Source organism: Rhinolophus hipposideros (assembly GCF_964194185.1).
Source record: "Rhinolophus hipposideros genome assembly, chromosome: 1".
Taxonomy (NCBI): Eukaryota; Metazoa; Chordata; class Mammalia; order Chiroptera; family Rhinolophidae; genus Rhinolophus; species Rhinolophus hipposideros.
This window is the reverse complement of record NC_138047.1, coordinates 75,810,746-75,831,313: the sequence shown is the minus strand read 5'-3', so window position 1 is coordinate 75,831,313 and position 20,568 is coordinate 75,810,746. Positions and strand designations below refer to the sequence as shown.

At 34.0% G+C, this 20,568-nt stretch overlaps 1 protein-coding gene across 1 annotated transcript in view; it reads right to left on the bottom strand.

Annotated features, from left to right (window-relative positions):
* Positions 1-20,568, bottom strand: part of BANK1 (B cell scaffold protein with ankyrin repeats 1) — a 336,084-nt gene that overhangs the window by 183,353 nt on the left and 132,163 nt on the right. The window contains exon 7 of the mRNA XM_081062310.1: positions 8,184-8,380. Coding sequence (XP_080918436.1) covers positions 8,184-8,380 — 197 coding nt within the window. The remainder of the gene's footprint in view (positions 1-8,183; positions 8,381-20,568) is intronic.

Below are 20,568 nucleotides of genomic sequence, written 5' to 3'. Positions count from 1 at the left end.
CAGTAATTGGTCACTGGCTACAGAATTTATTAAATGGACAATAACATTTATGAAACAAAATTGTTTACTTCTCTTATATTTACAAGAGAAGTATATAATCTCTTTCTATAATTTGTCATTTGCAATACAATAACAAGCACATATTATATCATTTATTTGCTATGTAAATGCCTAATTTTGCCAGGACAGATATTTCAAAAATTAGAAAACTGGCAAATCTAGATATTCTATCTCTAAGAAAATAAATTGTAGTAAGAAAATATTAAAATAAAATCACAAAATAGCTCTAGATATTTAGATAAATGATGGGAAAATGAGTTGGAGAATGTTTTAATGCATTGTGTTGGCCTAAATCTAGTTCTTATAGATAAGAGAAAAGTTGTTTGTGGAAGATTTGGAGAGAGTCTCAAAAAGATTAAGAGTGTGTACTGACACTAAAATGTGGAATATTTGCCAAGATCAAAACCTCTTGTACCATAATAATAAAGAGCTTCAAATGTCTCTTTCACTAGTGGTAAGTTCCTGGAAGCTACCAGATTTCTTTGTTTGTTTAATGTTTCTTCTATCTGAATTTTACATTCTCATAGTCACTTCTCTTAAACAACTATAGGAAAATAAGATTTATTTCTGACTGAGGAAAGAGTGAAGAAATAAAATAAAATCACTATAATCAATCTGCTAAATATTAAAATCAAGTAGGCTTAGGTATAAGGAAACAATTATATTCTTGCTTTAACTAGTCTGAGAACGTGAACTTGTGAAGTTTTCAGTTGTGCATAAATTCCTGGAGATTTAAATAACTGTGTGAAGAACCATCTGATATCCATTATCCAGACTACCGGTCACTAGTGGATTACTGTCTCAGACCAATACAGAGGCTAAGAATGTAGGACTGATTCTTCTCAAGAATGTACTTTTACTATAAGAACTCTCAGATTTTCTTTCTTTTTCTGGGACACTCTGGGTTTGCCTAGCTGTGCTTCTAATTTGCAAACCCTAAAACCCTTGAAATTTTTTTGCCATTTATTTCTAGGCAAAGCCTCCTGACTCTTTGTGCTTAGTTGACATGATCTTGGTTGAACTTATCCAATTAATGCTTTTATAATTTTTTTCTTAGGAGAAGAGTCTTTGCCATTGTTATTATTCAACAAATATTTATTATCTACAACCTGAAAGACATTATGCTAGGTACTATGTGGAATATGGAATAAACAAAGCATGGTACTTGCCTCCAGTAACTGAGAAGTTGACAAAAATCAACACGGATTGACTAATTCATTTTAACACATATGTAGTAAACCCATAGTATTTGCCAAAAACTGTGTTAGGCAGTAGGAATATTGTGGTAAATGAGATACAATTTACCTTGCCTTCATTGATTTCATAATCTATTGGAGAGACAGACATGAAAAACAAACAAACAAACAAAAACGTAATAAATAAATGAAAAGAAAGAAAAACAAAACAAAAACTTCACCAGTATTTACTTAAACTATAAAGAGTTCCAAATAAGAAAGCGTCCTTCAAGACTAAATAACACAACAATACATAAAAACACTTAATATTTATTGAGTACTCATTATTTGCCAGATTGTTGTACATGTTTTACATGTATTTACATTTAATCATCATAACAATACTATGAACAAAGGTGTTATATCTATCTCCTTTTTACAGCTGAGAAAACTGAAGCATAGAGAAATTAAGTGAAGGTACATGGCTAGAAAATAGCAGAACGAATGTTTAGACCCAGACAAGTGGCTCTAGAGCACATACTCTCAGCCTCTTTCTCACAATTTTCCTAGATTATGCTAAAATTTGCAATGGAGATTAGAGATGTGCAGTGGAGATTCCTATAGTGTGTATCTATATGAAAGTTTCCTGGAATAGATGGAGTTTGAACTGAGCTTCGGGCATGATTAACAGATCAGGATATTTTACTTAGAAGAAAGGGAGTTCTAGGTTAAAGTAATAGCCTGAAATAATGTAATGGAGGAAGGACAAACAGACTTTGGTGAATGAGGTGTGCAATTAAAGCTGAGGCTAAAATGGTAAGCTGGGCTATGCTGTGGTGGATCCTCCATAGGCAGCCTGATATGGGATGGTTTGATGCTATGAAGACTGGGAAGGAAGACCAGTTAGCAGGCATTTTCTGACCAAAACAGAGAAAATGAGGTATAAACTAAGGGAGCCACAGAGAAAATAAAAAAGAGGACAGATGCAATAGATTATGTGTAAGTAGATCTGTTAAGATTTGGTGACCAAATTGACGGTCTGGATGGGGGTATGTGAGGGAAAAGGAGGCTATGAGATGGGTTCAAGGTTTAGTTGGACATATTTTTAGCTGAGTGACTTATTTCATCTCTATATGTCTATTTCCTCATATGAAAAAATGGGAAATAGTAAACTCATGTGTATGTTGGAAAGCTTAAATGAGATTGTGGAATTAGAGTATTATGCATAGGGTTTGCTGCATAGTCTCCATAATTGTGATTATAAAAATTATACATATACATATACAATTATACATATACATATTTGTGATTATAAAAATTGAAAATGACTTTCAAGTTTTAGGCCAAGTCAGTAAGCAGATGATTATGCCATTAACTGGAATGAAGGAAAAGAATCATCTGGGTATGTTGAAATCTAGATGCTTGTAATATATCCATGTGGATACATTCAGCTTGTAGACTGAAACTGGAGTCTTCAGTCAGGAGAAATGTCCAGATTAAAGAAAATGATTTATTTTTAGTTATCAATCGTAAGAGAAAACTGTGTAGAAATAACCTTAGCTGATGGGGTAAGAGAAGGAAGTCACCAAAGGGTCACTGGAGATTTAGGAAGAGGAAGGGTCAGGGAAACCAGAACCCAAGCTTGAGCCAAAGGACATCTGAGAGGAATCCAATAGATCTGACACATGGTAGATTATTCATGGCCCTTGACAGAGCATCTTCAGTAATGGGCTGAATGCAAAGCTTTGATTGTTAGGATGCAAGAAATGAGTGAAATGAAGAGGCAGATAATATAGACCATCCTTTTAGTTAATTTGGGCATTGAAAAAGAGAGTTAAGAGAAAGAAGGGTTGTTGTTGTGTGTGTGTGTGATGTATTTGAACATGTTTATTCAGAGAAGAGTAAGTTTAATGGGAGAGATTAATGATGCAAAAGAAAGAGAAGGTATGATTGATGGTGAGTTCTAAAGTTGGTATGGATAACAATAAATCAAAAGAAAATAAGGTGAATGCAATATTATTTATTATGGTCCACTATATAGTTAATGCTTTGACATTTATTTCATCAAGTCCTAAAAACCCTGTAAGGAATTATTTTTCCGATTTGTAGTTAAGGAAACTGAAGCTGAGAGAAAATGAAGAGGTTGCTGAACGAAGCAAATTTGGTGAAGTCAGGATTCAAATCCAGACCTGGCTGAATCCCAAGGCCCAATGAGTAAAGGAAAATTGAAAATTTGACAAAGAAGAAAGGATAATTAAAGGAGTTTAACAGGATGTTTAGAGCTGAGGTTAGGGTATCATAACTGAGTTTGAGGACTTGGGGAAGGATAAAATCTGTAATTGCCAGTATGTTGCATTCAATAGGATTTTAGAGATGGCTGAGTAACTCCAAAAGCATAACAGAGACATGAATTTGTAATGCATACAGTCAAGTGCTGTTATGTGACTTATTCCTGTTTCTTCAGTTCTAACAGAACATCAATATTGAACAAAGGCCAGACTTCTAAAATTCATTGTAAGCCGGTCTATTAAAAATGTATGCTAAAGAAGGCAGTTGGACTATTTGTCTATGAATTCTCTAAAACTAAACTTAAAAAAAATTTGAATATAGGGAGAATATGACCAACTATTTTATTTAAATTATGAGACCTAGTTAAGGATATTATTGGGTAAGTGAGATTAAGGAAGTTCTTAATTTGACACTGGCTTTCTACCACATCAGTGAGTAAACACATGCTGAGCATCTCCTGTGCACTTGGTGGGAGGGAGGTTAGCCCATTACCTATGATCAGTTTCTAGAATTATAAGAAAGAAAAACTACATAGGTAAAGCAAGTCATGCTGCCATTTAGAGGCAATTAGTATGTACTTATATATACTAAATAAAATGGAACAAAATAATACATAAAGTACCAAATGAGCAACGGTAACAATGAGAGAAACAAAGGGCCAAGAAGAATAGTGAATGTTCACTGTCCTAAACATACAGCTTTCTTCCAAGTAATTGGTTCTCTACTTCAGTCACTCAGTCATTGTTTTATATTGACAAACACATCAATGTCTACCCTCTACATATCAACATCTACCCTCTGGCTCTTCCTTCCAAACCTTTGACCACTTGAAAAAAAGATCATGGTCATTGTCAGCCAGACAGTAGAGCACAACAGAATCAATCACTCTTCTCTCTCTCTCTCTCTCTGTCTCTCTCTCTGTCTCTCTCTCTCTCTCTCTCACACACACACACACACACACACACACACACACACACTCACACTCACACATACCAGCCCACTGTCTACAGAGACAAACAGAGTGTCAGGGTAAGTCAAAGAGAACAAGGTGTCACAGGATTCCCATTACCAACGTGAGCAATAGAAAGATTCCCAGTCAGAAGTTCTCCTAAAAAGTCAGCTAGAGAAAGTTCATGGAAGTCTGGTTTTCCATTTCTTAAATTCAATTGAAGATTACTTATGACTAAGATCTCATTACCTAACATACACACCAAACTATATGAGTGAACACTGTGGTGTGAGAAAAAAGATACCATCTACATTGTTCCTAGGATAAGTAAACATCTGTTGGTTCTGCAATTCTATAGGGGCCCAACAAAGAAGTATATATTTTTCTGTCTACTTACACATGGAAGTAATCATTTTCTTAAGTCTTCTAAACTGATGGAGATGGATGGAGTAACATGCTCAAGATGATACAAGGAAATATATTATTTTGCTTAAAATGCATTCTAATTTTTGCAGTACACTTTTATCTTCAATCACAAAGTATTTTTTAATCTGTGGCCAAGTTCCAGCTTATTTTCAGTATTTCAGGTGTTTATGGTTGAAAGATAAGTTTTTGTAGGACTGAATTAATTATCAATATTGCTATTTTTTATTTGAAATTGTCTGGGATTTCTTCAAGAATTCTGTTAAGCAAATTGTGGTTCACAACCCTTTTGCTCTTTGCCTAGCCACCTTTTATACTAATGATTCCAGGGGGACATTGTCAGAAACTGAAAGTTGAGTAGTTTATTTGAAAGACTTTATGGATTATAGGAAATGTGGCATTATTATCTACAGCAGTACTAAAACATGAAACAAATGTAGGTGTTAATTAGATAAGTTTATCAAAACATGAAAGTTACTCATTCACAATGAAGAGGCTCTCTCCATAGACTGTATAAATTATTAACCTCTCAAAGGAAAAAGGTAACGAAGAAATGTAAGAATGTGATTTGAGGCTCCTTCTCCTTTCTCATCCTTCTTCACATAGTTAACATGAATGTATAGATGGCACTTGTTCATTTATGGATATTTACTAATGTTTCTGTTTTTTTCCCTGTATTTTAAAAAATCATGAGTGACTTTTCCTTTCTTCCCACTTTATTCAGGAATGATCAAACTCCCTGAGAGATCCTAAAATGAACAATGTTTCATTGATGGGAGATTAGGAAGAATTCAACAAATCTGTAAATCAGTTGGGGGCAAAATATGTTTTAATTTACAAATATATATTTCTTCAATACAGAAGTATGGTCCATTAGTGGATTATAAACCTCAAACATGAAAAAATATTTACTCCTTTCAACAATTCTGAAACAATAGTTCATGGAAAATTTGAATGCATATATGATAATCTTAGATTTATCAGAATGTAATTATAACATTAAAGCTACATAAATGTTATTAAAGAAACAATGATGAGATTGCACATTTTTTCTCTATCAGATTTAGATATGCCCTTAGAAAGACATAGCTACCATAATTTAGAATACGAAATTTTACTATGTGATTATTTGGCATACTTCAACATGTGATTATCTGGCATACTAAGAAGATATGACTTTTGGATTTACTTTAAATAAAATTGATAATTAGAAGAATAAACCAACAGGAAACATATTTTCATGTGTGTCACAACCTAATACATGTTACCATTTCCTTAACCGCACATTTGCAAAAGGCCTTTGGTAGCTTGCAAAATTATTGTACTTAAAATTATCCATAAAATACCATTCTAAAGCTGCTGTCCCTTGCAACAGCTATTGTCATTTCCTTGCAGACAGCAAAACATTCACAAAATAATTATCTAGCCTACCTACAATGGCAATGGCTACTATACACATTCTGGCAAAATGTAACAGCTCACAAAAAGGTGGAATATATATATAAAATCATTTAACAAATTTCTTAGAATAATTATCAAGCATAACTCTGCAAAATTAGAATGCAGCCACTATAAGAGTGAATTGGCACCTAAAGAAAATGATAGCAATAACTTGTATCAGTGCTATTATTGCAGAAGCAGAAGTATAATTACTCACAGGATGTGAGAAAAAAAAATATTTCCCCCATCCATCAAATCCTACACTGGTAATTACTGTCAAATCTACTGTCATTATTCTGTAGTATTGTGTTATTTATGGAGCATGTGCAGTTTGCATGGGGCTGCATCTGTTAAACGCTGAGTTCTCACTGGAGAACTAGAAGTGGAAGGATAACTCTTTGAAAATCAGAGTTGATCTTAGACAACCCTGGATGTTGAAGACTTTTAGGGAAAATTTTAGTATAAGTCCCCCAGTGGTCAACAATTCAAGAATAGCGTTGTAGAGAATTGAGACAGACACCCAGGAGGTACTGAATAACAGTATTATGGACAAATACACAGGGCTGAATTGATGCATTGACTTACCTGAGACACATGCCATGTTGCACTGATCAATGGTGACATCCAGTGACTAATTACTAACATGATTGCACTTATCAGGTACGTAAGAATTCCTACCTAAATTCTTTGCAGGAATAAAAATAATGCTTATTCCAAAGTTGAAGAACATAAAATAAAACTAGTAATTTATTAATTTTATTACAAAGCGCCATGCTCTGTATTTATTTTAAATACAGGCAAAAGATATTTTATTATAATTCCAGATAGTGGATGGTATCTGTGCTCTTCTGATAATTATCGTGCTGTTTATTAAAAGTGGGGGGAAAGGTTACATTGGTTGATAGTTTGCTTTCTAAAAATCACAAATAATTTTCAGAAGTCCAATATTACATTGACTTAATCTAACAATCAGACTAAAGCTAAAATGACCAGAACCTATTTATAGTGTTTCAATATTCTATATTAACTGTTCATGGGTAATACAATTGTTTATCTTCTGAGAACCCAAAGGCAGATTTTGACATATTCACTAATCACCAACACAATCATTTTCCTATTTATATTTTCCTAAGAGTATCAGAAGTATTCATTTTTTTTGAACAAAATGTGCATACCTTTGTTACAAACAGAAAATTATAGCTTTTCTAAAGTTAATTAAGGAAACACAAAGTGTGTTTTATGTATCCCCTCCTTCAAAATCTTCCCTTGTTTGCATTCTTATAAAACTAGTATCCTTCAAAGAGTGTTCTCAGATTTGGAGGTTTCAACTTATATAATAAAAAACGGGGACTTCACACAGAAAGAAAAATATCACATATGAGAAACAAATTTTAGCAATATGAATTGACTTTTTGTTAGGTAGACTTTCTGAATGATCATCAAAATATATGCCTTTAACCTAATAATTATTGATATCATTTTATGTGCCTAATAGTACCTTAGACTTTTGAACAAAAGAGTAAAGGTAATACCTTTTTATTTCCTTCTCACCAAATCCTCTCCTGTATGGGACAGGCTATTTAGGAGCCAGAAAGACCGGATAAGTTTCAAAACAGGTTATTTAGGTGTGGGAGTGTAGACTCAGAGCTGGTGTATGGCAATACTAAAACAAGCTGACTAATCTTGCAAAATGCTTTTTAAGACAATGAATGACTCAGGACCGACAAACACTACTGTAGCATCATTTTCAAAAGAGCAATATGGACATACGCATGCATACACACACAAACACACAATCATTTTATAAAAATAATTTTAGAGAAAAAATGGGGGGGGGAGTCACTTACTGAAAAGTCTTCAAAGATTCTCTTGAGTTCTTTGTGACCATGCCTTTCAGCAATATGTGCTGGATCAGAACCCTCCAAATTTTTCATCTTAGAAGCCCAGGTTGCTCCTGAACATTGAAGCAAATAAACAGCCAATTTCTTCAAGCCAAATTTTGCTGCACAGTGCAGAAGAGTAGGAAGTTCTTTGAAATGAGTATCTGTAAGCATAAGAAGTAATAGAATGTAGTATGTTTTTATCATATCTACAATCCTATAAGAAAGCATTGAACATAATTTACTTCTAAAAGTAATTCCCACAAAACACAACAGACTTTTAGTGTGATTTTGCATACAAGAAATGGTTTTAGCAACAAGGCATTAAAAAGATTATTCATCACGACCAAGTGGGGTTCATCCCCGGGGCACAAGGATGGTTCAACATCCGCATATCCATCAATGTGATACATCACATAAACAAAATAAAGGACAAAAATCATATGATTATATCAATAGATGCAGAAAAAGCATTTGACAAGATACAACATCCATTTATGATTAAAACATTTAATAAAATGAGTACAGAAGAAAAATACCTTAACATAATAAAGCCATATATGAAAAATGCTCAGCTACTATCATAATTAACGGTGAAAAGCTGAAACCCTTTGCTCTACGTTCAGGAACACGACAGGGCTGTCCCCTATCACCTCTGCTTTTCAACATAGTATTGGAAGTCCAAACCAGAGCAATCAGGCAAGAGAAAGAAACAAAAGGCATCCAAATTGGGAATGAAGAAGTTAAATTGTCACTCTTTCAGATGACATGATGCTATATATAGAAAACATTAAAGACTCCACAAAAAAAGTTATTAGAAACGATAAACGAATACAGTAAAGTTGCTGGCTACAAAATCAACGTACAAAGTCCATTGCATTCCTATATACTAACAATGAAATCTCAGAAAAAGAAATAAAAAAAAACAAAACAATTCCTTTTGCAATAGCAACAAAAGGAATACCTAGGGATAAACAACCAAGAATGTGAAAGACCTATATACTGAAAACTATAAGACATTTTTAAAACAAATTGAAGAAGACACAAAGAAATGAAAGACATTCCATGTCCATGGATTGGAAGAATCAACATAGTTAAAATGGCCATATTACCCAAAGCAATATACAGATTTAATGCAATCCCCATCAAAATCCCAATGGCATTTTTTAAAGAAATAGAACAGAACATCATCAGATTTGTACGGAACCACAAAAGACCCCAAATTGCCAAAGGAAGCCTAAGATAAAAGAACAATGCTGGAGGTATCACACTCCTTGACTTCAGCTTGTACTATAGGGCAACAATAATCAAACCAGTATGGTATTGGCAGAAAAACAGACACGTAGATTTATGGAATAGAATTGAGAACCCAGAAATAAACCCACATAAATATGGACAGAAAATTTTTGACAAAGCTAAAAACATACAATGGAGAAAAGACAGCCTGTTCGATAAATGGTGCTGGGAGAATTGGAAAGCCATGTGCAAAAGAATGAAACTAGACTGCTGTCTGTCACCGTGTACCAAAATTAATTCAAAATCATTCAAATACCTAAACCTAACCTGAAACAATAAACTGCACAGAAGAAAACATAGGTACTAAACTTATGGAACTGGGGTTCAAAGAGCATTTTATGAATTTGTCTACAAAGGCAAGAGAAGTAAAGCTAAAATAAATTAATGGGACTATATCAAACTAAAAAGCTTCTGCATGGCAAAAGAAACCATCAACAAAATAAAGAGGCAACCAACTGGATGGGAGAAGATTTTTGCAAACAATGCCTCTGATAAGTGACTGATATCTAAAATATATAAGGAACTCATACAACTCAACAACAACAAAAACCAAACAATCCAATTGAAAATAAGGGCAGAGTACCCTGAAGACACATTTCTCCAAAGAGGACATACAAATGGCCAATAGACATATGAAAAAATGCTCAACATCGCTAATCATCAGAGAAATGCAAATGAAAACCACAATGAGATATCACCTCACACCAGTCAGAATGGCTATCATCAACAAGACAAATAGTAACAAGTGTTGGAGAGGCTGTGGAGAAAAAGGAACCCTCATACACTGTTGGTGGGAATGCAAACTGGTGCAGCTATTATGGAAGGCAGTGTGGAGGTTCCTCAAAAAATTAAGAATAGGATTACCATATGACCAAGCAATCCCTCTCCTGGGTATCTACTCAAAAAAATCTGAAAACATTTATCCATAAAGACATATGTGCTCCAATATTCATTGCAGCTTTATTTACGGTGGCCAAGACATGGAAACAACCAAAATGTCCTTCGATACATGAAAGAATAAAGAAGCATATTACATTATATACACAATGTAATACTATTCTGCCATAAGAAAAGATGAAATACGTAGTACCATTCATGACAACATGGACGGATCTTGAGATTATTACGCTAAGTGAAATAAGTAAGACAGAAAAAGTAGAGAATCATATGATTTCACAGATATGTGGCATAAAAAACTGAAAACAACAAAAGAACAAGACAAACAAATGAAGAAATAAAAACTCATAGACATAGACAATAGTTTAGTGGTTACCAGAGGGTAAGGGGAGAGGGGGGGGTTCTAGAAGACGGTAAACCTGGTCAAATATGTGGTGATAGAAGGAGAACTGACTCTGGGTGGTGAACACATAATGTGAGATATAGATGATGTATTACAGAATTGTACACCTGAAATCTGTGTAACTTTATTAACAGTTGTCACCCCAATAAACTTTAATTAAAAGGAAAAAGAAGAAATGGTTTTAGCAATCTCTCCCTATTTCCCATCTTAATATATATATAAACTAATATTCTATTAGCATTAATGCCTACTTTTACTTGCGGGGTAAGTTTAAAAACACATCAACCTCTTAAATGTAAACAAAACGAAACAAAAATATTATGTATTCCCTTTAAATGTACTTTGACATTAGCCAAACACTAAATAACAAAATTAAATAAGCTCGCCTGTAAAACCTTTCTGTGTTTTCTACTGCCATGCCTAGTTTGCTTCCTTCTGAAACTGAAATGAACATGAAATTCCTGGATGGATGATATTACATTTCTATGTGAGATTTTTATTTCAAAAAGCAAAAAGGTAAGTACTTTTATAAATATCTCCAGTTTGGATATTTCCATTTCGATTTTTCAGCTTTTATATCAATGTTTTGGAGTTTGAATTTCATAGTTACTTATTAAGTATCAATTAGAAGACAGATATTACTTATACATAACTACAAAGTGATAAATATAAACTGCTAACCCAATGACAACACACACACACACACACACACACACACACCACTGATAAATGATTTGTTAATTCTTCTACACTTTCACACCTAGATGGAAAAAAATGTATTATAGAAATGACACACAAGCTTTCTTTAATAGCTATGGCATCAGCAGAAATAAGCAATGTGAAGGCTTACAGCAACAGAAACAAAGACCTCAAAGCAAAAGTCAATTCTGTTTCAGCAAAATTTTAAAGCAATGAAAACAGCCACCCTATGTTTTTGCAAACTGAATCTAGTCTTACCTCTTTGCTATTTTGCAGACAAAAATAAAGGAACTTAAACCTTGAGCTTTCAATTCACTTGGGTGTTTCAGGGCTGAATAAATTTAGTTTGTTGGTTGATATGTTTTAATAGAAAACAAAAAACAAACAAAAACTCTCAGGACACATTAAGAACTTACTTACTGTAGGGAAATATTTTACCTTTCAAAATATGTTAGAAATAGATGGCTGTAAGTAAATCTATGGTTATATCTAATGATAAATGCATTGGTCCCTTCTTACGTGATGTGCAGTGGGTCAAAATTGTCAAATATTTTACGAAGATAGGCTTATGAAAACTGAAATTGTCTAAGGCAGGTACCAATTTTCAAAATGAAAATGATGTGTTTTCTTTTCTTTCTTTCTTTCTTTCTTTCTTTCTTTCTTTCTTTCTTTCTTTCTTTCTTTCTTTCTTTCTTTCTTTCTTTCTTTCTTCCTTCCTTCCTTCCTTCCTTCCTTCCTTCCTTCCTTCCTTCCTTCCTTCCTTCCTTCCTTCCTTCCTTCCTTCTTTCCTTTCTTTTTATTAGTTTCAGGTGCACAAGACAAAGTAATACTTAGAAGTTTATCATTTATATCCCTCACACTGTATGAACCCCGCCCTGCCCCCATCCACTATCCCTCTGACATCGCACAGAGCAATTACATTTCCATTGTCTCTATTTCTAATGCTCTACTCCGCTTCTTGTAAGTATATACATACATATATATACATATATATGTGTGTATATATATATATATATATATATACACATATATATATATAAAATTATAGTTGGCATTCATTATTGTTCAGCTTCAGCTTCAGGTGTACATGCAGTGATGAGGCATCTACATCATCCCTGAGGGGGTCTCCCTAATGAGACAAGTGTCCATCGGATACCCTAAAAAACTTTACAACATTATTGATTACGTTCCCCAAATTAATTTTGAAAACCCTGTGGCCATCTTGTGGTTACGGACTGTTTTCTAATTCCCTCACCTTCCCCGTTATCCCCACCCCCCCGCCCATCTAGCAACCCTCAGTTTTTCTTCTTTGTCTCCAAAACTGTTTCTGATTAGTTCATTCACTTATTTTTTTCTTTAGATTCCGCATATAAGTGAGATCATATGGTATTTGTCTTTCTCTGTCTGACTTATTTCACTTAACATAATGTTCTCTAGATCCATCCATGTTGCTGCAAATGGTAAGATTTCTTTCTTCTTTATGGCTGCATAATACTCCATTGTATAAATATACCACAGTTTCTTAATCCAGTCATCTACCGATGGGCATTTAGGTTGTTTCCATGTCCTGGCTATTGTGTACAGTGCTGCAATAAACATAGGAGTGCATAAAGATTTTTGAATTGGAGTTTTGGATTTCTCCAGATAGATACCTAGGAGTGGAATTGCTGGATCATAAGGTAGTTCCATTTTCAGATTTTTGAGATACCTCCATACTGTTTTCCATAGTGGCTGCACCTATCTGCAATCCCACCAACAGTGCACAAGCGTTTCTTTTTCTCCACATCCGCGCCAGCACTTGTTGATTGTTGATTTATTGATGATAGCCATTTTCACAGGTATCTCATTGTGGTTTTTATTTGCATTTCTCTGATGGTTAGTGAGGTTGAGCATTTCTTCATATGTCTGTTTGCCACCTGTATGTGCTTTTTAGAAAAATGTTTTTTCATGTCCTCTGCCCATTTTTTAATTGGATTGATTGTTTTTATGGAGTTGAGTTGAGTGAGTTTTTTATAAATTTGTGATATTAACCCCTTATCAGATATATCATTGGCAAATATCTTTTCCCATTCAGTAGGATCCCTTTTTGTTTTATTGATGTTTCCTTTGCTGTGAAAAAACTTTTTAGCTTGATGTAATCACACATGTTTATTTTTTCTCTTACTTCCCTCGAGCGAGGGGATATATCAGTAAAAATATTACTAAGAGTAATGTCAGTGAAGTTTCTTCCTATATTTTCTTCTAGGTATTTTATGGTTTCAGATTTTACATTTAAGTCTTTAAGCCATTTTGAATTTATTTTTGTATATGGTGTAAGGAGGTGGTCCAGCTTCATTTTTTTGCCTGTGTCTGTCCAGGTTTCCCAGCACCATTTATTGAATAGACTGTCTTTACCCCATCGTACATTCTTGCTTCCATTGTCGTAGATTAAATGGCCATATAGGCATGGATTTATTTCTGGACTCTATTCTGTTCCATTGATCTATGTGTCTGTTTTTATGCCAGTACCATGCTGTTTTGATTACTGTAGCCCTGTAGTATAATTTGATGCCAGATATTGTTATACCTCCCACTTTGTTCTTATTTCTCAAGATTGCTGAGGCTATCCGGGGTCTTTTATGGTCCCATATAAATTTTAGTATTATATGTTCTATTTCTGTGAAAAACGTCACTGGTAGTTTGGTAGGAATTGCATTGAATATGTATATTGTCTTAGGCAGTATGGACATTTTAACTATATTAATTCTTCCTATCCATGAACACGGTATGTGTTTCCATCTATTTGTACGGTCTTTCATTTCTTTCTTCAGTGTCTTATAATTTTCTGAGTACAGATCTTTTACTTCTTTGGTTAAATTTATTCCCAGGTATTTTATAGTCTTTGGAGCAATTATGAATGGGGTTGCTTTTTAAATTTCTCCTTCTGATGTTTTATTATTGATATATACAAATGCAACTGATTTCTGAATATTAATTTTGTATCCTGCTACTTTACTAAATTCATCTATCAGCTCTAATAGTTTCTTGGTGGAGTCTTTGGGGTTCTCTATATACAGTATCATATCATCTGCATATAATGAAAATTTTACTTCCTCCTTACCGATTTGAATGCCTTTTATTATTGCCATTTTTAAATTTGTAGTTAGATTGTTTTCATCTTTCTTTTATTACAGAAGTCCCTTTAGTATTTCTTGCAATGCTGGCTTGGTGGTAATAAATTCCTTTAACTTATTCTTTTCTGGGAAGCTCTTTATCTTTCCATCAACTTTAAATGATAGCCTTGCTGGATAAAGCAATCTGGGTTGTAGGCCTTTATATTCCATCAGTTTGAGTATCTCCTGCGACTCCCTCCTGGCCTTCAATGTTTCTCTAGAAAAGTCATTTGATAGTCTTATGGGAGTTCCCTTGTATGTAACCCTCTGTCTTTCTCTTACTGCTTTTAGAATTCTCTCTTTGTCTTTAACCTTTGACATTTTAACTATAATGTGTCTTTGTGTGGACCTGTTTGGGTTTATCCTGGTTGGAACTCTCTGCACTTCCTGGGCTTGTATGTCGGTTTTCTTCACCAGGTTAGGGAAGTTTTCGGACATTATTACCTCAAATATGTTCTCAATCCCTTGCTTCCTCTCTTCACCTTCTGGTATTCCTATGATGTGCATGTTGTTGCACTTGATGTTATCCCAGAGGTCTCTTAAACCATCTTCATTGTTTTTTATTCTTTTTTCTTTCTGTTATTCTGTTTGGGTGATCTCTGCTAACTTGTCTTCTAAGTCGCTAGTTCAATCCTCTGCTTCATCTAACCTGCTGGTAATTCCTTCAAGTGAGTTCTTTATTTCGGTAATTGTGTTCTTTAGTTCTAACTGGTTGTTTGTTATGATTTCTACATCCTTTTTTAGTTCTAACTGGTTGTTCTTTATGATTTCTCTATCCTTTTTTATGTTGTCTCTAAGCTCCTGAAACATTCTTATCACCAGTGTCCTAAACTCTGTCTCTGATAGGTTGGTTACCTCTGTTTCATTTGGTTTCACTTCTGGGGGTTTCTTCTATTCTTTTATTTGGGACATGTTTCTTTGTTTCCACATTCTGGATGACTCTCTGTGTTTGCTTTGATGTGTTAGGTAGATCCCCTAGAGTTCTTATTTCTTGCTGGGTTATCTTATGTAGTATGTGTCCTTTATATTTGACTTGCACTACTTCGTTCTTCTCCTCTGCGTGTGCTCCAAAGGTGATTCTTGTGTTGTGTATATTGTCCTGCAAGTAATCCTTGCACGAGTCACTTAGCTGTTCTCCGTGATGAGCAGAGAGTCCTTTGATGGGTTATATGTCCCGTTTGTGATAAGATCTAGAGGAGAACTCAAAAAGTGCGCCCCGCTCCTGCCATTCCTATGACGTCACTCTGTATTTTCTTTAAAATGTATTAAGATGTAATTTTCTGTTTAATTTTCATTAAACAGCATTATAAACTATAACTGCCTACTGTAATTAAATAAAGGAAATAAGAAAAATATTTGCATGACAATATCTGATTTTTACACTTAGTCGTCTCTCTTTGTCACACTGTACAGTATACAAAAAAAGTCATTATCTGCCAATCAATGTTTTATACACTGTTCCTATACATTGCTCTTCTATTAATAGTAAAAAAATGTTATTTTCCTTAAATAAGTGTTTAATCATTATAGGAATACTTTTATCTTTTAAGCTCACCAACTTCCTCTATCCATAAATGCATCAAGATTAAGTTAGTGTAATGTTAAAAACAACAACTTCATTAAGAATCTCACTACTTTTGCACACCAAAAAGATTAAAAAGGACTGTGAGAAGTGGTGATGTTTTTCAGGGTATAGTTCTTAACTGTCTTGATGCTTTGAATGTGTGTTCTGACATAAAAGGAAGTTCTCGCTAATCTAAGATTATACCGCTGATACTAACTGGGACCACAGATTTGAAGGTTGGCTTCTTTATTTCCCATTTCTTTATTTTTAGTGGTAGCTTAAAAGCCATTAAACTACTAGAATGCTTTGTGAAGTTATAGACATGAAAGAGCTTTGGAGAATAATGTTCCTGTTTCCTATCCAGTAAAAGAATTACATTTCTAGAGTCTTATGAGAGATGATCTGGGTACTGCTAGCTTACCTCTAATGACAGAGTATTCTTTACTTCCTAAGAAATTCTAATGACACTTTCTTGGTTAGACACTTATTATGTCTGCTAATTGAAATGTATTCCTTCTAAATTCCCATATCTTTATATCCTTTGGGATATACAGAATGGCAGGTACAAAAGCACAGCCTTAGAGTAAGTAGGCTCTGCCATATATTTACTACGTGAACTCCAGCCAGCTAATGGTTATCTGAGCCAAGCCTTCTCATCCAAATTTGTAAGGCTATTGAAATAATTAAATGATTTAACATATAAAAAGTGCCCGGCAAGGTGTTTGAAACAATAACATTCAATAATTATTAGTTTCCTTCCCTTTCTCTGCATCAAATAGTTTGAAGTATCCTTGTCCTAAACCATCTTTGCCCCAACCTGATGATCTCTAATTGTTTTCATTTTTCCAAAGTACTTACCATCCTGAGAGCTTGACCCCATAAATGGTTAGACTTTTATAAAGTGAAGCAGTTTCAAACCTGCCCAAATGGTCATTTACAGCAAATCTTTTCATTTTCTTGAATGGGGTTATTTTACCTGTTTATTTTCACTAAGTAAGAAATGCTCAGCCTGCTAATGTACATGATCAGTAACTAGAAAATTTCTAATTTAAGGTTGTGGGTTTTTTTTAATATGACAGAGTTAACCTTTCAAATGAAATGATTCACAGGAGCTATATAAGTTATTCTACTGTTAATTAAATCATGATCTCTAGCATTATTTTTGCAGAATATCAAATTAAATATACTTGGTATGAACATATAATATTATATTTATATATATTCATGTATATATGCATTCATCTCAACAAAGTATGATTATGCTAAGAACTAGTTTGGATTTTTAAGTGTTGTATATTTTATACAATTGTATGTTTTGTATTTTAACCTTGATTTGGTTATTATGAGAATTTGAGATAGCAATGAATCCCTTTGTATTTGGAACAGGCATGCTTGTAACAACATAAGATGAGAACATCCTTTATCTTATAAAAAACTTTCTGGGGAGACTAACTCCTGTCGCAGCCGCTGATTCATTGTCAGAGAATGAGTGTTAATCAAATAATGTGCCTGTGACTCAGGGGAGAATTACATGCTGTCCCTATCCTTCAGCACTTAATTTAACTCGAAAGCACGTGATCACTAATGTTTTTACTTAAATATATTTATCTTTCTATTGACTTTTCAAAAAATTATAGAAGTGTAATTTACACTTAGAAATGCACTAATCTTGTGTTTGATGACTTTTGACAATTGTATATATCCATGTAACCACCACCCAAAACAAGCTAAAGAAAGCTTTATTACCACAGCAGATTCCTTCATGCTCCATCCGTTCTAGTCAATTCCCACTTCAGAGGCAACTACTTTCTAATTTTGTCAACATACATTAGTTTTGTCTTCTTGGATTTCATGTAAATGGACTCATCTAGTTTATACTCTTGTATGCCATTTTCTTCTGGTCTCTATTTCTGATGAGAAGTCAGATGTCATTCTTACAATCGTTTTCCTGTATGGAATGCTTTCCACAATATACCCTCCTTTCTTCCCTCCCCTACAGCTTTTAAGGTTTTCTCTTAACTTTTGATTATCAGCAGTTTAACTATGGTGTGTTTAGGTATAATATTTTTTGTATTTGTTTTGCTTGGGAGTTGCCATTATTTCTTCAAATATTTTTCTGCCTCATTCTCTCTCACCTTTCCTTAGGGAATTCAATAACCCATATGTTATATCATTTAATATTATTTTATAGAGCTTGGATCAGAACTGAATAAAAGTAGTATACAGATGAGCGAAGTTTATTTTTTTCTATGGCTTTTTTTGATTCTGAATTTTTCCTGTATTTTTCAGTTTGAATAATTTATTTGACTGTCTTTAACTTTACTGATTCTTTCTCTTCTATGTTGTTTCTATAATTAAAACCATCTTTTATTTAAATTCTGATATTGTATATTTCTGGGATTTTATTTTGTTTTTATTATAATTTCCATTGCTTTGATGAAATTTCCATGTTTTTACACATGTTGCCCAACTTTTACAATAGATTCTATAACATGTTAGTCATAGTTATTTTAATGTCCCTACTTCATAACTTCAACATTTGGAGCATTTCTGTTGCTGCTTCTATTTGACTGCCTCTCTTCTGGATCATGAATGACCTTTTATTCCTTCTTCATGTTTTTTTTTTAATTTTTGATTGTATGTTGAGCATCATATTAAAGAACTGAAGTAAATAACATTTACCCCCAGACAAAGGCATACCCTTTCTTTAATTAGACAACTACACTCAGGAGCTGAGCCAAGTTAATCTGTAGATGAGCTGAGCTTGGTTATTTTGCTGTCTTTACTTACATTCAGTTAACCGCTGGCCTCACATATTTTGAGGGCAGGATCATAACTTTCAACAGCACAGTTTGGGATTGAGCCCTGGTAAGACTCAGGAAATCTCTGTTGCTCTACAGACTGACTGCCAGCTTTTGGGTCACTCAATGGTTCTTTCTACTCTCCAGTCCTGCCTCCAGATTTATTCACATAAGAATCTCTCTCTCAGATTTTGTGCAGCCTCTGTAGTACACTCAGTTAAGGCAGAGCCCTTCCCTTCCCAATAGCTGGTGGCATTTCTTCTACCTTTATGCCTCTCTGCACTGAGAACCCTGTGCCACAGCTCTCCCTATGGTAAATGTTTCAATGGGTGTCTCAGCAATCCTTTCCCACTCCCACTCTTTAGCAGCCAGGAGCTGGTCCTTAAGGATGCCTCAGAATGCTTTCTAAGGATCTCTCTCAGCTTTCCTGTCCCCCTCAGCCATTGGTATGCTAGTTCTGTGCACTTATGACAGCGTACAAAAGGGAGTTTGTAGGTGACACAGACCTATTCTGTAACTGGGGCGCTTTGTGATTTTTATCCATCACAGTAGCCTAAATATAGCCCTTAAAAGCTTGCTAAATGTTTAGTTCATTTGTCTTTACCCATCATCTCTAGTGAGTTCTTGTCCTGTTGCTATAAGGGATGAAGGAAATCAGGAATTTTTCCTCTCTTGTCAAAGACTTGTCCCTTTCTGTAATTTAGTTCATTTGGGTTTTTTTTTTTAATTACCTATTTCTTCTGGGTTAAACACACACACACACATAAACTGTGATTTTGAAGATAATCTTGCTTGTTCTTATTGTCACAATGAAAACAATAGACTCTTATAATGTTGTACATCCTATTTAGGAGCAGAAACCTTATTAGTCATACATCATTTGTTAGCTCATACATCATTTAGTTATTTTCTTAAACTCATGGCATTTATTTTACAGTTTATAATCTTCCTTATTTGATTAAAATAATAGATTCCTCAAGAAGATATTAAAAATACCTTTTAGAATGTGCTTAATCTGCAGTGTACATCTGCTTCAATTCATGGCAATTTTCATTTAATTAATCAAGATTCATTACATCTGTTTTTATTCCCAAGGTGTAAATAAATAAGCCATACTTCACAGTGAGGTCTAGCCAATTTGCTATTGACTTTTTTCTGGATCAAATAAATTTTCAGTTTTCAGTTGTTTTGGCCAATGTCTGTCAAATAGTAATTTCAGAACAGAATGAAATGTCTGGGAGAAATTTTTCAAGGAAAATCCAAATTGATTAGTTTTTCAAATAAAAATACATAGATGAGTTGGCCCACAATAAAGAAATTGAGCCACATATTTGTGCTGAGCCATTTCTAACAGTTCAAGGTAGTCCCTATAGAGGATGGCCAATGATTAGATAAAGTAATCAAACCAAAGCTTTCAAAAGATTAACCTAGTTCTCCCGAATAAGAAAATGAGAATATATGCAAGGTTAGAATTACAGCTTAAAAAAATTTTAAAGTAAGACGAGTATGCAAACTGTACATACATGACCATGTAATGTAT